The sequence below is a fragment of the Cataglyphis hispanica genome, chromosome 18 (assembly GCF_021464435.1).
Source record: "Cataglyphis hispanica isolate Lineage 1 chromosome 18, ULB_Chis1_1.0, whole genome shotgun sequence".
Taxonomy (NCBI): Eukaryota; Metazoa; Arthropoda; class Insecta; order Hymenoptera; family Formicidae; genus Cataglyphis; species Cataglyphis hispanica.
In genome coordinates this window covers 3,146,662-3,163,277 of record NC_065971.1, presented here as the reverse complement: position 1 = coordinate 3,163,277, position 16,616 = coordinate 3,146,662, and the positions used below count along the sequence as shown (strand labels likewise).

The 16,616-nt window shown below is 43.5% G+C and overlaps 1 protein-coding gene across 2 annotated transcripts in view; it reads right to left on the bottom strand.

The window, feature by feature from the left end:
- Positions 1-1,210: 1,210 nt before the first annotated feature.
- LOC126856207 (exosome complex component RRP46) overlaps positions 1,211-16,616 on the bottom strand; it is a 38,944-nt gene continuing 23,538 nt past the window's right edge. Inside the window, exon 6 of one of the 2 annotated variants that reach the window (XM_050604499.1) lies at positions 1,211-1,834. In XM_050604499.1, coding sequence (XP_050460456.1) covers positions 1,670-1,834 — 165 coding nt within the window. In that variant the 3' untranslated portion in view covers positions 1,211-1,669. Of the gene's footprint in view, positions 1,835-4,592; positions 4,614-16,616 lie in introns of those variants that run through there. The other variant, XM_050604503.1, reaches the window with a different exon arrangement.

Below are 16,616 nucleotides of genomic sequence, written 5' to 3'. Positions count from 1 at the left end.
TGCTCGCGCCCCGGGGCCGGGACCGCGGTACATAAACGTTATCACGCATTCCGGATCGCAAACAGTCCTTCCGCCAATGCGGAGACGTCGCCTCGATAATGTTGCTGCACGCAAAGAGAAATGCGCCTGAATCACGACGGGAGCAAAAAAAAAATATATAGCGCGCCCTTACACGATGTACTATTTACTGTTGTGCCTTAGAAAAGACTTCCGGATTCACCACAAGACAGTTTTATTTGGATAAAGAAGACGGTGAGAAATAATAAGCGAATAATGTAGATATCGTAGAGAGTATGCGATTCTCGTCAGGCTTCCCGTCAAACTATTTTGTCACGATAGTTAATAGTTGCCGTCGTATGTAGATATCGCTAAATCGTGTTTAACATTTTACGAGATAAGCTTCGCGCGTGTGTTTTTACACGATTTTTCACATGACACGCGTAATCCTCATCCGTGCGATCTCGCGAGGCTGTTTGGCGACTTGAATCTTCGTGAGAGGTCAACTGAAATGTCAGTTCAAAGGTTGTATCTCTCTCTCTCTCTCTCTCTCTCTCATTATATTCGTATACACGTAGACCGTTATGTCCAAGTATGTATATAACATCGATAACGTGCGCCGTTGATGATTCCACAATTTTATTGCTCGACGTTGCGATATTTTAAGCAGTTTCTTTTATTTCTGTCCTTGTGTCAACGGCTTTTTTTTTTCTGCGTCTTGCGCGCGAGACTTTGTCCCCCATTTACGTAAAGAGACAGAAAATATATTCGCGATTATTACCAAGTGACATTCAGCTCAATCAACGTCGCGTTTTAAAATCGTACGCGGCACCGTTTCGGACGATGTTATGCTAGCGAAAATGAGGCGACGAGGTGTTACCGGATAAGTGAATTATTATCGTGAAAATAAAGAGTAACGACTCTCCAGGAAACAAATCGATCTATCACTGTCAAAATAGCTCGGGATCACAATGTTCACGCTACGGATATTTCTCTCTCTCTCTCTCTCTTTCTCTCTCTTGAACGAATTTACCTTCGCGAATACATAAAAATGATTAGCTGTCGAAAGAAGTTTCTGACAAATCTTATATTTATATATATATATATATATATATATATATATATATATGTATATATACATATAATCATGCACATTCTAAATATACATACGTACGTACACGCACGCTATGAATATGCAATCGCTCGCACGCAAATCACGCACGTCACCTATGAGGAATCGCGACAGGAACTAGGCGGGCGACGAGACACGTCGTAAACTCGAGAAACGACAAGCACGCGCGAGGGGTTGCTCCGCGTTTCCATCCCCTCGCATCGACCGTAGGAAAGAGGAACGGATCAGAAGAGCCGAAACAAAGATATACCGCAGACGGTTTCACGTTTTGAAGCTTAACAACGATACATCGCGGAAGTAAGGACGCGTGTCCATCTACCGAGAGACGTCTCTCGAGCATTTACGAGTCATAAAGCCAGTCGTGTGCTTCTCACGAGCCGCTTCCGACACGAACGGCTACGCGTCAACGACCCTCTTTCTTTACCTCGTCGCCGGCTCGACCGACTCGCGACCTTACGCCGAGCTAACTGATAATAATGCCACTTTTATTGTACAATAACCCTTAAACGCGGCGATAAAACGGCTCTTTTTTTTATGGCATCAAAAATGAAATAGCCTGGTGCGTGTGCCGCGGGCGTACGGAAAAGGGGAGAGATCCGCCGGAAGGCAACGTGCGACAGGTGCGCCAGGCAAAATCTCCTCCCTCCTCCCCTCTCTTCTCCTCTCTTGAGCGATCATCTCTCCCGAGGGGTCCAGCATCGTATCCTGAAACGAAAGGAACACGTTGCTACATCTTACGGTAGAACGAGAAAACCGTGCGGTTCATCCGTCGACTCGCCCGTTATCCACGGTGCCACTTTTGCCACGAGCGCGCAATTTATGCGATAGCTTCGTTAATACGTAATGAATATTAATTATTTGCCAGCGACGACGACGTCGCCAACGGTGGGAAACAGCGTCGGGGTATTGTAATTTGTAATCTGCCTGAGTAAAAGTGCGCACGGCGACTGGCCGCGGGTGCGTGCTCTTTGCATCGATATGAAGTATCGCTTCGTTATTACGCCGCCGTAATAAACTGGCGTGCAAAGGGCCCGATAGTGGCAGTGAAAAATTTTCGAACGAGGGGGGAAAAAGGGACAGGGCGGGGGTGGAGAACGAAAAGCCAGCGCTCGATACGCTTTTAGACGCGCGATAATATTTCTTGCACGTGCGAGCGCGCAGACATCGCGCGAGACGAATTTCTTCGGCACCATTTCAAGAACCCATCTCGCTTACTTTGGAAATGTACCGTGTTTCTTTCGTCTTCCTTTCTTTTTAATACGATCTCTCGATCCGATAATAAGTAGTGACTGCAATCTTCTACAACATTTTTATAATAATAATAATTGTGCGAGAAAAAGATATTTTTATATTACACACAAGCGCACATCAAATTTCACTTTATCTTCTAAAAGTTAAAAAATGATGAATGAAATTGGCGGTGCAGATTCCCTCCTCCCCCTCCTCACCCTCCTCCAGCCCTTGCATTCGCGTATTCCTGGAGGCAAGGACGGGCGGCGCGGCAGATAATTAAAAATCCGAGAACGTGCAGAAAACGCCTACATCCCTCATGCTCGTAGACAGCCGGTTCCAACAATTAAATCGTTAGCAATTATTAGGACGAGATGCGTCCTCACGGTCCCTATCTTCGTCGGTTGATTCGACTACGGGCATCCATTTCCTCTCCTCCCGTGCCTCGCAGCATCCTCGTGATGCAGATGACGTATTCCGGATCATAGGCGCCGAAGCTAAGATTCGTATATATATCCAATTGAGAAATTTATGATCGGAAGGCGGATCGATATAAGCGACACAACAAAAGCGGTGATTCTTCGAGATTCAATCAAGCGGGTCGATTATAATAGGCAGTGTCGAGAGAAGCATTCATACGAAAATTTTAATGTAGATTCCACTGAATGACCCTACTCTGTATATTAATAGCTTCAATGAAGAAATTGGCTATATCAGAATCAGCAGATTTTTTTTTTTTAATTTATAAGAAATATCTTTTGGTTCTATAAAATTATTATTTCAATAAAATAAGCTACGTTCTATAAAAAACGGACAACAATTTTCTCATAAACTTGTAGACGAAATAAATTTCTTTAATCAGTAGATTATAAGTATTTCTAAAAAGTCGCTGGATAAACTCGCGGCGCCAATGCGCGCGCCTCTAAATACTAATCATCAGACTATGCGCGAGCGGAAGACGTGGAAGACGCGGAAAAAAGATGGAGAAGGAGGAAGAGAACAAGAAGAAAAGGAGAGAAATAAGAGAAACCAAGAGAAGGTAGAAAATGGATGTAGAGGAGGAGGGAAAAAAAAACAGAGAAAGAGAGAGAGAGAGAGAGAGAGAGAGAGAGAGAGAGAGAGAGAGAGAGAACAGCAACAACGGCAGCACGGGCCAGCAGTTGGTGCACGGCTGTATTTTAATTATACCGCAGGCTGCGAGAGCCTCGTCCAATCTCGTTGTTTCCCTCTCCTTCTCTCTCGTCCCTCTCGCCTCATGCCCTTTTCCTCCCTTCGCAGACGAGCGGTGGTGCACCACCGAAATGCGAAGAAATAAAAACAGGCGGGACGGCCCACCGCTTCAGCCCTCTGAACCGTGTCCGTCGGCCTCAGCATCGGTCCGCTCCAACTCCTGATCGTTTCTCTCTTCCTCCCATCCTCCACCGTATATCCTCGCTCTACCGTGTTTTCTCCCCGGTTCTCTCTTACTTTGGTTTACTTCCTCCGCGAGACTCTCCGGTTTTATACCCGAAGCTTAGCCGGCCCGCTTTTATAATTGACGCACTTCGGCATTGCTTTCTCTCTCTCTCTCTTTCTCTTTCTCTTGCTGTTAGATTATGGGATATCGTACCGCAAAACGTAATATATTCCGTTTTTATGATTATCCTTAAGAACATTATCCTGAGAATATTGCAAATTCTCTCTTTCTCTCTCTCTCTCTCTCTCTCTCTCTCTCTCTCTCTCTCAAAGTCATAATAGAGGTACCGTAGCACATTAAAAGTTCTAATAGGCTCTGCTAATTGCCTGCGTAATTGCTGTTTATCAATGCTATCGCGTGGTTCTTTTTAAACATCGTTTGCATCATTTAACAATATATATCCGTACATGTTCTGATTCTTTAATTATAAATATGATAACAAATTAAAGAGTGGACAAGACTAAACGAAAATAACATATATCGACGTAAACATATACTGTAACAGATACAAGTTCAGAACAGAGTGCATGTTTCATCAATTGTTCTGTATTAATCATGACAGAACACAACGCAGTCACTGCATCATCTCGATAGATCGTCACTCGTATGAAATAATTAGATGCGGAAATTGAATGGTGGAGTCTGCGATATAATTCCGCGATGGTTTGTCGTTTTTTTCAGCAAATATCTGAGCAAATATCAGCAAAGCGTACGATCTCCATTAGCGCATCGATTAGCTTCTTCCATCCGATCATGTCCGAATTGATCCCTCTCGGCCTTCTTTCTCACGAATTATTGCTAGATTTTTAAATAAAAAAAAGATAACATTCTTTCCGCTCTGAGGTTTGTATCACATCCACGATCGCTCATTTCGAAATTTGTATAACAATCGATAAAATATTTGAATCAAGTATTTCCTGATGTTTAGTATCAGTTTTTACTTTTAACGCCAAGTTATTATATAAGAAACATTATTTATAACAATTTACGAAATTTTTTATATTAAAAATTTTTCTTTACAGCCATATACATATATATTCAGATTTTAAGAACTATGTGTGAGTATACGTGTATGGGTGCGTATCACAGTCATCAAAGAGGTTTTTTTATGAGTATCAAAACATATTGATTATCTAATTATAATTTACGTCACATCTGCCATTAATATGTGAGGAACGTCTTAAGATAATTGGATCGCCACGTATCCCCAATCTTGTATAGCTTACATGTATCGTGTGATTTTAATAACCGTATACTTTGGCCACGCACATTTTTTCTGACTTCCATCGCGCGTATCCCATAATTATTAAATTACAACACATGTAACGCGCGTTACCATCGCAAAAATAAAATAAAATAAAATGAAATAAACACTTAAGACAAATAGAGCGCGGAAACTCGTGCACAGTAAAATCAGCTTTTGCGATTTAGAAAATATATTTGATATTCAAACTAAATGTGAAAAAACTTTTGATTTAATTATGTCTACGTTAAGCGATCTAAAAATAAATTATCTTTAAAATTATTGTATTTAAATCGAGATACATGTTTAAAAATATTTTATTTTTGTGCGTTCTTACGTCTCTTTCGCGAAATAGCTCAAAGTATATTCGTTTTTTCCTCGATATTGTCGTCGGAGCGTTCAGGAGCGAGAGATGTTGCACGACGTACCTGATCCGTTCGATTATCTCGATTATCACGGACCGCTGGTGATTTATCGTTTTGTCATGGCACTGTTTGATACGGCGCGATCGAAATCTAGACCGGGGATATTCTCGCTCCTTGCCTACACCCACCTTTAGGCATTCACGAACGAGGCATAAATCTCGGTCGTGAGTTATAGCGCGGCGCGTAGGTAGGTACGTGTGCGCGCATAAACGTAGCCGATGTACGGCGTTTGCACCAAGTACACCCATGTTATTATTTCACGGTTCGCGCCGGCGTACTCATTATACCCGTCGTTTCAACATCGGATCGCGTCAACGTTTAGTGCCCAATTTGGTGCCCCCACGTATCCCTCGGCCGTCGCTTTCTACTTATGTAGACAGTTCCGTCCGCGTTGCGATGCTTTAATCCGCGAAACGAGCTCGTTTCGGATAAACTCCTCGTTTAAGTGAAACTCCGACTCTCGAGTAGGTCTTAAGTCCTTATCCCTCGCTCTTAACTCGAGACATATACGCCATTTCGAGGCAGAAATCGATGAAAAGCGTTACCACCCACGCTTATAAATCAAAGCGTCACGATCCATAATCCATTTTTTCGTGATTAGCTGTAATATAACTTATTCTGCGGCAAACAGAAAGTAAATACTTGGATAAATAATCCTGCCAAAAGAAAAAGTTAACGTGGGAGATACTTTGTGATTTTAATATTTATTTATATAAAGTGCAAAATAAATTAACTAGAAAAAGTGTAGATATATTATATATTCAAAGATAAAATTTTTTAAAAATTAATCTAGTAATTTCTTATATAGATGAGATGTATATACTCATACATATTAAAAAGAATGTGGAAAAATTATCCACGAATGAATAATATTTTTAAAGATTTTCCAGCAAACTGATGAGGTTGACGTTTAAAATTTTTTTTTAGATTGTCACACACTGTGATTGTCGTCGAAACTTTCCTTACAACATTCCTACACGCTGCGGTCGACATCAATCTCGTCATTAGTCTTCTTCTCCTCCTCCTTCTCCTCTCCCCCGAACCGTCTTGCTAGACTCACGGCAAAGTTATTGATAATTTGTCATACAATCTCCGACTGCAAGCGAGCCATCATCCTTCATCCATTTTGACCACGGACAAACCGTTATACGTAATCCGTGTCGTCGTACAGACAGGCGCGCTTTTTAGTCACCCGTTGTGACGTGTGAGCGGAAGATCAATCGATTGTTTACGCTCGTTTCTTTGCCAATTTGCGTTGCCAAGATATGTAAAAAATCGTTCTGGTAAAAAGGAGTGTCATGTACGAACGCGATACGCGTCCTATCGCACGAAATGACTAGCTATAAAATATTCATAGTCAGCGCACCAAAGTGTAAACACGTTGGTAATACACTTTTATCGCCGTACGATGACTTTGCACTTTTACGCAAAATGATAATTGCTCCAACGGTTATTGTATATCCGCGCGTCTAATTGAATTTCTCTCTGATATATTTCTTATAGACAAATGCCCTTCGTCTCGTATCCTGTCAATTAGCGATATATTCCTCGATCACTTTTTAGGTGAAAAGAGCTGGATCGAGGGGATACTTGGGAAAAGAGAGAAGAGAAACAGCAGGCGAACGGATGAGTGCGAGAGGGCCCTCAGAAACGCCTCCTCCGCCCTGAGACGCCTCCTGTCCATCAAACCGTCATCCCCCTTCCTCTTATTCTATTTCCCGCCGCGACCCCGACGACTTTCGTTTCGCTTCCCTTTTTGCACCCTCCTCCCTCTTCTATCCCAACCACCTACCTGCCATAATTATAATCGACGAAACGCCCTGACGCGAGATACCCTTCGACCTTCGATGCCGTTTCTCCCCGAGTTGCGTGTTTCTCGTTGCAATCAAATCGCGCAAAATTGCAAGAACGAGAAAACGGAAGGTCTTCGAAATCGTCCGTAGATTTTCTGAGACTGCGAAAGGCGATTTTTAAGCGAAACGCAACGCGTGTTCTCGCGTCAATCTCGAGGATAATTATTACGTTACCATCATTTACATTTAATTTTCAAATTGCGAAGAAAGCTAAGATTATGTAATAAAATATCTACATGTACTGAAGATTATCTGAAAGAGTCTGTGTAACAGAAATCGATCATTTAAGCCGCATGTGGCAAAGGTCGAGGCGCGCCATCAATAATTGCTACCGATTCTCTCACCCTTTTTTCGGAACCATCGCGGTCTTTGTCGACGGAAAATTTGTTCTGTCACGTGAACCTCCATTATCGCGATTAAACGCTCGAAACGTTCGTGGCTGCTGGTAAGCTGCAATTTTGTGCGGCACACAGCTGGGATCTGTTCACCAGCCGACTACTCGTGCCAGAATCGGCTTTCTCTCTCGGCCGCCTCGCCTTTCGTCTCGTTCTAACTCTTAATACCTAGGTGTGGAAATGACTTGTGGGATCGGCTGGTAGCGCGGAATGGCAGAAAAGTGGTACTTTCGAAACGATACCCTAAATCACGAAATCGAAGGAGGGATCGCAGGATGCATTTGACTTGTCAGCTCAGCCAAACTCGCCCGCTCTCTCCTCTCTCTCTCTCTTCCACTTTTTTTCAAATGATCACTCTCGTCCATCTGTTCCAGGTTGATGGCTATCTTTTGCTTTCAAATCTTTGATTGAACGACGTTTATAACAAATATGCGAGACGACATTAGTTATGACAGACTGGACCAAAATTGGAAACTGTTATTGAGAAGCGTGTAATGAAATTTGAACAAACTGATACGTACGGATATCGTTGTTATTGGCATAGCAATTAAGTTTTTTTATAAATAAGCACATTGAAAAGGTAGTATGATTGGGATGTACGCTGTTAATGTAATGACATTAATGTCAGGAAATTTGAATAATCCAGATAAAAATATTATGCGCGGCAAAATTAAACTTTGATACACACGAAGCACACGATGTGATTGATGTGCAGAGATGAGTACATTCGCGTAATATGACGTTTCCGTCGTCGATTGCCGATGCGCGAGCATTTGCTCACACAGCGCTGTAGCTTTATTTAAGATTTAAGGACATGACGAGGATAAGCGTGACTTCAACTATCTACAGACAATTTTATTAATATCACAGTCAAACCTTGTGGCGATATCAAATATCAGATGCGTTATTATGCGATGGCATCTAAAATTCCATGACATGGGACAGCTATCAATTTTTATAGCTTGTAATTTTATAAATTGAAGAAAAATTATTTATAAATCTCAAATCTATTAATTTAAATTTTGGATTATAAAGTATGTTTCAAACGCGAAGCGTTTGTCAAAGTTAAAATGTCAGAGTTGTCAAAACACTTATTAGATTTAATGACAAAAATGTTCGTTTGTGTGTCAAACGAAAAAAATTGAGTTCTTTTAAATTTAAAATTTTTTTTAGAAATAAGTTCGGTCAATGTCTCAATAACGGCTGATGCATACAAACGTGACTAACAATGTCGGAAAATTCACCGTAGCTGTGACGCGGCAGAAAGGACGGCTAACGATCCGTATCCTTCGCGTATAGAGTCGCGCCATCCCCGCGGAGAACACTCTGGAGAACGGGAGGGAAAAAGAAGCGCACTGAGAAAGAGGGATCGGTTTCTTTCCGACGCGAGGCGACGTATGATCAGGTCGCTCGATGGTCGGCGGGGTGATCAAAGATCCCGGGCTGTGCCCTTACAAACTAGAAAAGAAGCAAAAAGCGGAGAATAAGGAAAAGGGTACGCGGCGTGCTTTTTCATTTTTTTCTTTCTCTTTCTCTCTCTCTCTCTCTCTCTCTTTTCTTCACTCGGTGCGGCGAGAGGATAACGAAAGAGAAGATCAAAAAGAGGAGAAAGAGAGAAAGAGGACGCAGGAGGATGAGGCGACAACCCGTGACCAATCTGACACTAAATCAACTGACGTGCGCTCGGCTGCACAAACGCATGCCGGTGCGTACGAGCGTTCGCGCGCGCGCTCTCTCCATGCGGGCTACTCGCTCTCTTGTAATATGTGTAACATTATGTATATGCGATGCTTCCCCCTCGGATACTCTCGCCGGCGGAGATCTGAGAGAGAGTAACGTGTACCCGCTAAATAAATTGGCTCGCGCATGCTGCTTCGGGAGAGAAGATTCGCCTATCACCAAGAAAAAAAAGGAAGAGAGCGAGAGGGAGAGATAGAAGGCGGAGAAGGAAGCCTCCCGCGGGATGACAGCGACCGAGAAATTCATTCGTGCGATTACTTAAACGCAGTCGCCGCGACGATAAAGTTATGCAAGGACCAAAGTTTGAAAGCGCGATATTTCATTCGCGAGCAGCTAACGTCGGTCTCTTAAACTCGTAAGCCGCATAGTTTGTGCCCGATCAGTCCAGTCGTCTTTCATATATTCATCTCGGACGAAACCGCGGCTTGAATACGCCGCTAATAAGGCAGTATGTATACAGATGTTCGCGAGTCGCGAATCGGAATAGCAAGACGTGCTTGCTTTATTATTCGTCCCGCGATTTCATGCTCGCGATACGCACGAAATATCCGCTGCGTTTAAAATGCTCGCGCGCGCGCGCGCGCTCGTTATCGATTCGGATCATTATACATTTATCGCTCTTATCGCTTTATTTTACAGAGATCACTGATGGATTTGGGATAAAAGAATCGACGCACCGTTACGAAGTAATGCATTTGCGATCGCGTGATTGCGAGAGTTTGTTGAGCCAACTCATGATGTCTAAGTTACATGACTCGTGATACAGCATAAATTTATTGTTGTTTGTAACGCGCGCATAAATTCGCACATATTCAACTTCACATGTCACATATTTGTAATTCACATGCCAAATGGTTCACTTCTTTTTACAAAGATCTATTGAACATACAGGAATATATCGTAAAAATGAATGTAAAATAATGGCAACTTATTATAACTGAAATAAAAAGAGAGGTAATTTATATATGAAAGCAATTAAAACGGCATTCTTGATATATTAATATTTTACAGAAATTAGATAAACTCTATAATCATTATTATTTAATATTTTGTATGTGAAGAAATTACAAGAAATGCACAGAGATATTTTGATTCGTACAAATATTTGATTACGTAAAAAATTAACATAAACCAATTTTAAATGCAAATATTTAATTTATTATCTATTAGAAACAATCCGTATTGATATTATATTTTAATACTATTTTATCATTTATATTATCAATTTTTTTTATATTACACATGCCCACATCTACAATTATTTCGAAGTCAAGAAGGGAAAGAAACGAAACTGACGAGAGGAGAAAAAAAACTCGCGGATAGTATTTCTTCAACGCGGAGCTTTCGCAAAACGCCTGCGTCGAAACCGATACGCGTACGTTTCCTTAACAAGCGCCAAACTCGAGAGTCTCTTTCCCTCTCTCTTTCTCCGGTTAGTCTTCTCGTTCTCTCGGCAAGCCTCTTGTGCGTGGTTGCAGTGGCACGATTTTATCTTCGGATTCCGTAACTCGATAAACAACGTTGGGATGTCACGTTGGTAGGCCCCGTCTACTTCTTCCATTTGAGTCTCGGAGCCTCGGGGGTCTCGTGTCTCGTAAAGATTCCTCTTTACTGCCGCCCCTCTCGTTTCCAGTCCGCTCTTTTATAATTTCCTTTTTGAAAAATCCGTAATGTAGAGCCGTGCCGCGCGTTTCGACTCCTCTCCTCCCACCTTTTCCATTTTTCATTTTCTTCGCTTCTCGCTCTTTTCGTTCGCCGCCCTGGCGCGCGAGATTAACGAGAAACGAAAGGAAAAAAAAAAAATATATATATATATAGTCGTTATGCCGCCTCATTGGGACTCGGTATTCCATTGAGAAACTTCCCGGGCTTCTCGATTTCTGGACAATGTTGCATGTACATATATTAAGGAGCCGCGATTCGACTGGAGCGTTATATATATATATATATATGTATATATATAGAAAGCGCTGCATGGGACACTGATCCAAATTTACCGCGATCAATAATATGGGACCGCGTATCGAGCTGCGCTCCAACTTGTACCCCGAAGACGGAAAGGGGAAAAAAAAAATAATAATAATCTGCGTACAACAACCTCTCGCATTTGCAACTCTGTCGTTAATCCAGATCTACTGCGATCTCGCTGATTTTAAATTCCTATCGCCCCGTGCTCGCGGCATGGAGCTAACGAGCAAGGATTAAGAGTGCAACTTCGAGATAAATCTCGCTCGCTCATTTAGTCGAAACGCTTCCGTTCGGATTTCGAATTCCCTCCCGCGAGATGTCTCATCCAGAGTGCGACTCTCCCTTCGGACGTCTCGTTTCTGTCACGTCTTACGACTCCGACCCTGTATATAGGAAGCTGAGAGTCGTTGATTCAATTCGCAATCGCGATACACGGCGCGTGTCTAAATCTGCATAGTCATCGGCGGCACGAATTCGCTCGCGCCTTGTGCATTAACTGTGCAGACGCCAATCAACCGTAACGAACAAGAAACTATGCGGCGTATCGTGACACACTTGCTGGTACAGATGCCTTCGTCCGTCTTCGACGCAGCGGCACGTTCAAAAGATAAAATCAGTCGTCGTAATGTTCTCCACGGTGCAGTTGGCATCGTGATATTTTGGGATTGAAGAGGACAAAAAGGTCTAATCTCGCGTTGCGCGCAAACGAAAGCCGCAACGGCGGCGAAAAACGAGTTCATCGGTCCATCCAACATTTACCCGGGCGCCACCTCCTCGGGAGAGGAAACCCTTCGGACCGCAACTCGGCTCCCACGATCTCTAGACCGGGGCCTTCTCTCGTAAAATCGCCGAAAGGAAGATTTTTAATTGGCATAGCAGTCGCGGGGGAAGAGGGAGCGGCGGAGCGAGACGGGAAGCTCGGAGGGAGACGCCGCAAATGATCATCGTCGTCGTCGTGGCATCGACGAAATCGACGATCCGTGAATCCGGACTTCGATATTTCATATTTACGACGACGCAGTGATCATTACATCTCGTCGGGAGATCCCTCGCGGAGAGGATGGGGAAGGGAGGGGGGAGGAGGGGAGGAGGGGGGGAGGGGAGGGAGGGAACCGACGATACCGGGCAGGCGAGAGGACGAGTCAGTCCCTCCATCGGGAGCTTTAATAACCTCGCTCCATCGTTCTCGGACTCTCGTATCGAAGGGATTATATTCCGTGGATTAACATATTGACGCCGGTCTTCGGGCCCGGGCCACGTCGCGGCCGACGGAAAAAAAAAAAGGAAAAGTTAAGAGCCGAGTTACTAAATCACTCGCGGCCCCGGCCGTATAAATGTTCCCGAAGAGGAATTATTACTACCGGTAACCCACCTATTCGAAATACCTGACAGCCTGCTATCGCGACTCCTCCGTCTGCCAACCTCCGCGCGGAGATCCTCTCGGAAGCATCGGCCTCGTTAAGCCCAAGGCTGTATCTACGATTCCGACAGTATCGAATGCGCGTGATTGCGAGATTCACGCTCGGTCCTCGTCACCCTCGGCTTTTATGAGCCATCATCTTTTCAGCGAATTGTACGAATTTCTGCATTTCGAATTTGTCGAGCTGTTGACTCTTCTATCTAGAAAGTTACCGTCGAAAGAGGATAGAACATTTCCCTCGAAAATATAAAGTAGAACAGTTGAACGGAAAAAAAATGATAATGCGATGACTCGATCGAGAAATTCTCGCAATTCATCGTCCTAATCCATAAGAAAGTTACACAACGGCAAGTGCATCATTTTTGATTACTTTAAATGATAACATGATATTTCAATGTATGATGTTTTATATTAATTTTATAAATGTGGTTGTCAACTGCTATTGTTTTAGCTTTATTAATCAAGTATTAAATGTGGAAAGAATAATTATTGTTGTCCCTAATCATATATATATATAAAACCATACTCTATTTACATATAAAGACATGCATGAAATATTCACTCAAACATTTTTCTCGTGTTCGATTATTCCATTATTTTCCACATTAATTGAAAACATATCTATACTCTTACTAATCAATACAATTCGCGATAAATGGCGAAGAGAGCGACGCAATCCCTTCGTCGTAACAAACTACATTCGGTGCTTGGTTCTCATATAGACGAATGTAAGCAACAACACGCGTTAGTCTGCGGTCGAGGGCAGAACGAAAAATGTGCGTGAAACGTCGTGATAAATGATAGGATGGTACCGGGCCGGCCCTAGACCCCAAGACCCAGAGACCCACTCGCCGCGCCGCGGAGGAGCGAATAAAGGACCTCGTTGCCTTGTCTCGGCGCATATTAATGGACAAACATAATCGCCGCATCTCAGCAGGAGCCGCCAGCTGAAATATCCGCTCGTTGCTGCCTCTCTTCTACCGCGGCCTCGGCCTGCTGCCGCAGTTGTCCGTACGATGCCAGGAAGTGACGTTCCTCGGCGCGGACGTACGCTGAAGAGAGAGAGAGAGAGAGAGAGAGAGAGGGAGAGAGAGAGACGCGAATTCGACGAAAAGACGGAAGGGTCGACGAATTTTCGCGTGCACGGAAAGGCGGAGAACGCGGATTTGTATTTGAAGAAGTGAAACGTGTTGTGGAAAGAACGGTGCAAATATAAGTTTATCGACTCGTCAATCGCGAAACAGTGAAGTTGTATAAGATCTAAAAAAAAAAAGCATATTTTTACAGTGACAGTGAATTGATCTCTTATAGCGCGACGCTGAAAGACGAGATGCATTACGATGAGATGATGGCAGTTTTAAAAGAAACTCTATGTGCATTGAACATATTATGATATATTGTATATTATAGGAGTAAATATAATAAGAGTTGCGTGATTTTTTTCAAACAGTCACACCGGCAATTTTATCAATATCTGTAATTATATATGTTATATTTCTTCTACGAATCAAGTTTACCGTTTGTACCGGTAGATTTAAAAAAATGCATTGTTTTCTATAATTAAAAATTTGTTCGCAATAATCCTTAATATGCTTTGAATATGGTAAATGTTTAAATCTATAATTCACTTTAAACTTACATCGTCATTTATTCTGCATTGCAAGCAATGCGACATTAGTGTACCTGAAATATACGCTTTTGCCAAAAGTTTGCTCTAATGTCTATTAATTATTAATCGCGCGAAAGTAATTCATCTTCGAGATGCGAGACTTGCAAATGTAGAGTTGCCTTCGGAAAAAAAAAAAAAATCAACGGAATATATAATCTCTTTCAACGATTGTCGCTCCTTCGTGATCTTCGAGTCTGTGATAACGCGCGCGACATCACGGCAAATGCCGTTTGATTAGGCCGTCCGTTATCAGCCGCTATAAAGTCGATGGAAGGCGGGCGTTTAAAGCCGCCTCTCGGGTACGCCTCTACCTCCCGTGCACAGGCTCCCCACCGTCGTTTCGTTTCACCGTCTCTCACCTGGAGACCCGCTACCAGACCCGCCGCAGGCGATGAGGACGGTGGCCGAGCCGAGCCGTGCGTTTCGCTTCGGCGGCGATGCTGGCGAGCGCTCGCAAACCAGGGCCGAAGGAACGGCCATACTATCACGATGTAGTCGGCAACGAGTCTATATATCTCTCTCTCGCTCTTTTCCTCATTCTGCTTTCTCCTACATCGCGCTTTCTCCCGCGCTATGCCCTCTCGCTTTCACATCAAGGTGCACGGTGTCAGTTCGTCTTCGTCCTTCTGCTAATACGAAACCGCCTTGGAACGCGCGAGCGTGGTGTCGCGTGATCGTGATCACGTGAATACATACGTGTGTGCGTTCGGGGCTACGCAGATCTCGAGTGCGTGCGTGCATGCGTGCATGCACGTCCGGGGGTTTAATGGGCCCAGCTAATGACTATTGGCCAGCAGACTTGGGCGGGACCACGAGAGCTCGCCTGGTGTACACACTTATATACATAAGCGTGTATTTGTGTGCGTATATGAGAGACACAGTCGTCTCGCTGTGTCTTTATATCGGCCACATGAATCGCCGATTTTGGATTTATTTTCTGTTTTCGCTCGCTATTTTCGAGGCGCACGATTATTTTCAAAGGCAAAAATCCAAGACTAATTAGGAAGCAAAGCGAGACATCCTGCAGCGAGATTTAGTTAAGACTTTTTCAGTGAGGATCACGTATTATCTGTTCGACGCGATCTAAAATCGGATCATCTAACGAAAATATCAAAAATAAAACTTCCTTCACAAGTTTAAAACTTTTCAGTTCTAAATTAATATAGCGCCGTTTTTAATCGTTCCGAATGAAGAATCATCTAAAGTCAGATATGTCGCATAATGTCGATTAAATTTTTACAAGTATCACTTTATACAATGAGATGGTTAAATCTGAGCATATAACACCAACTATAACTCACTAATTACATTCACCGATATAATGAATTAAAATTGGACTCGAAGTAAGAGTAAGATACATATATAAAATTTCTACGATATACGCAGTTACTTATCAGGCTATGTTCGCGATTTTCATACGAGTAGCCATTTTAACGTCATCGACGGACACATGGTCCCGCTGCTGCCAAAGGACCGAGCCGAAGGGCCGCCTTCCGTGGGGTGTCTGTCGGGTCTTTTACGACGCGATTTACATAGAATGGTCGTCCCGTCGGCGCGTACACCGTACTCGGAGCAAGGCGGTCGGCAAAAGATAGAAGAGCGGGACGGGCTCGTGTCTATAGACTCGCGAGCTCGTAAGTCAGTAATGCGGAGCAGACGCGGAGCAGACGCTGAAAACATCCATCACGCTCGCGGGGACCTATCTCGACCCGTGGATCTCCGCTTCGTAATTACATTCTCGCCAGCTCCGAGAAGAGACCGGGTGGTGGATCGTACCGTCGCTCGCTCATCTCGAGATCGCGGCTTTGCGTATACAATTAAACGGAAAAATGCGATGTACGTGAGCGTTTCTCTATCAGACGCCGAATCCGAGAACGGGAAGCGCTACCGCACTTCGTTACGCAGAGATGGACAGAGCATGTTTAATCAATTGTTAATGACGATTGCAAGATAGCACGTGTATCCGAGAGAATATGTCCAGCACATTGTATGAGAGTATGAAATATGTATTATATGGAAGGGCATGCTGCACGAACACGGTGCAATTAAGTAAAAGAATGGGATAGACGTGCGGACGCGCTTATACTT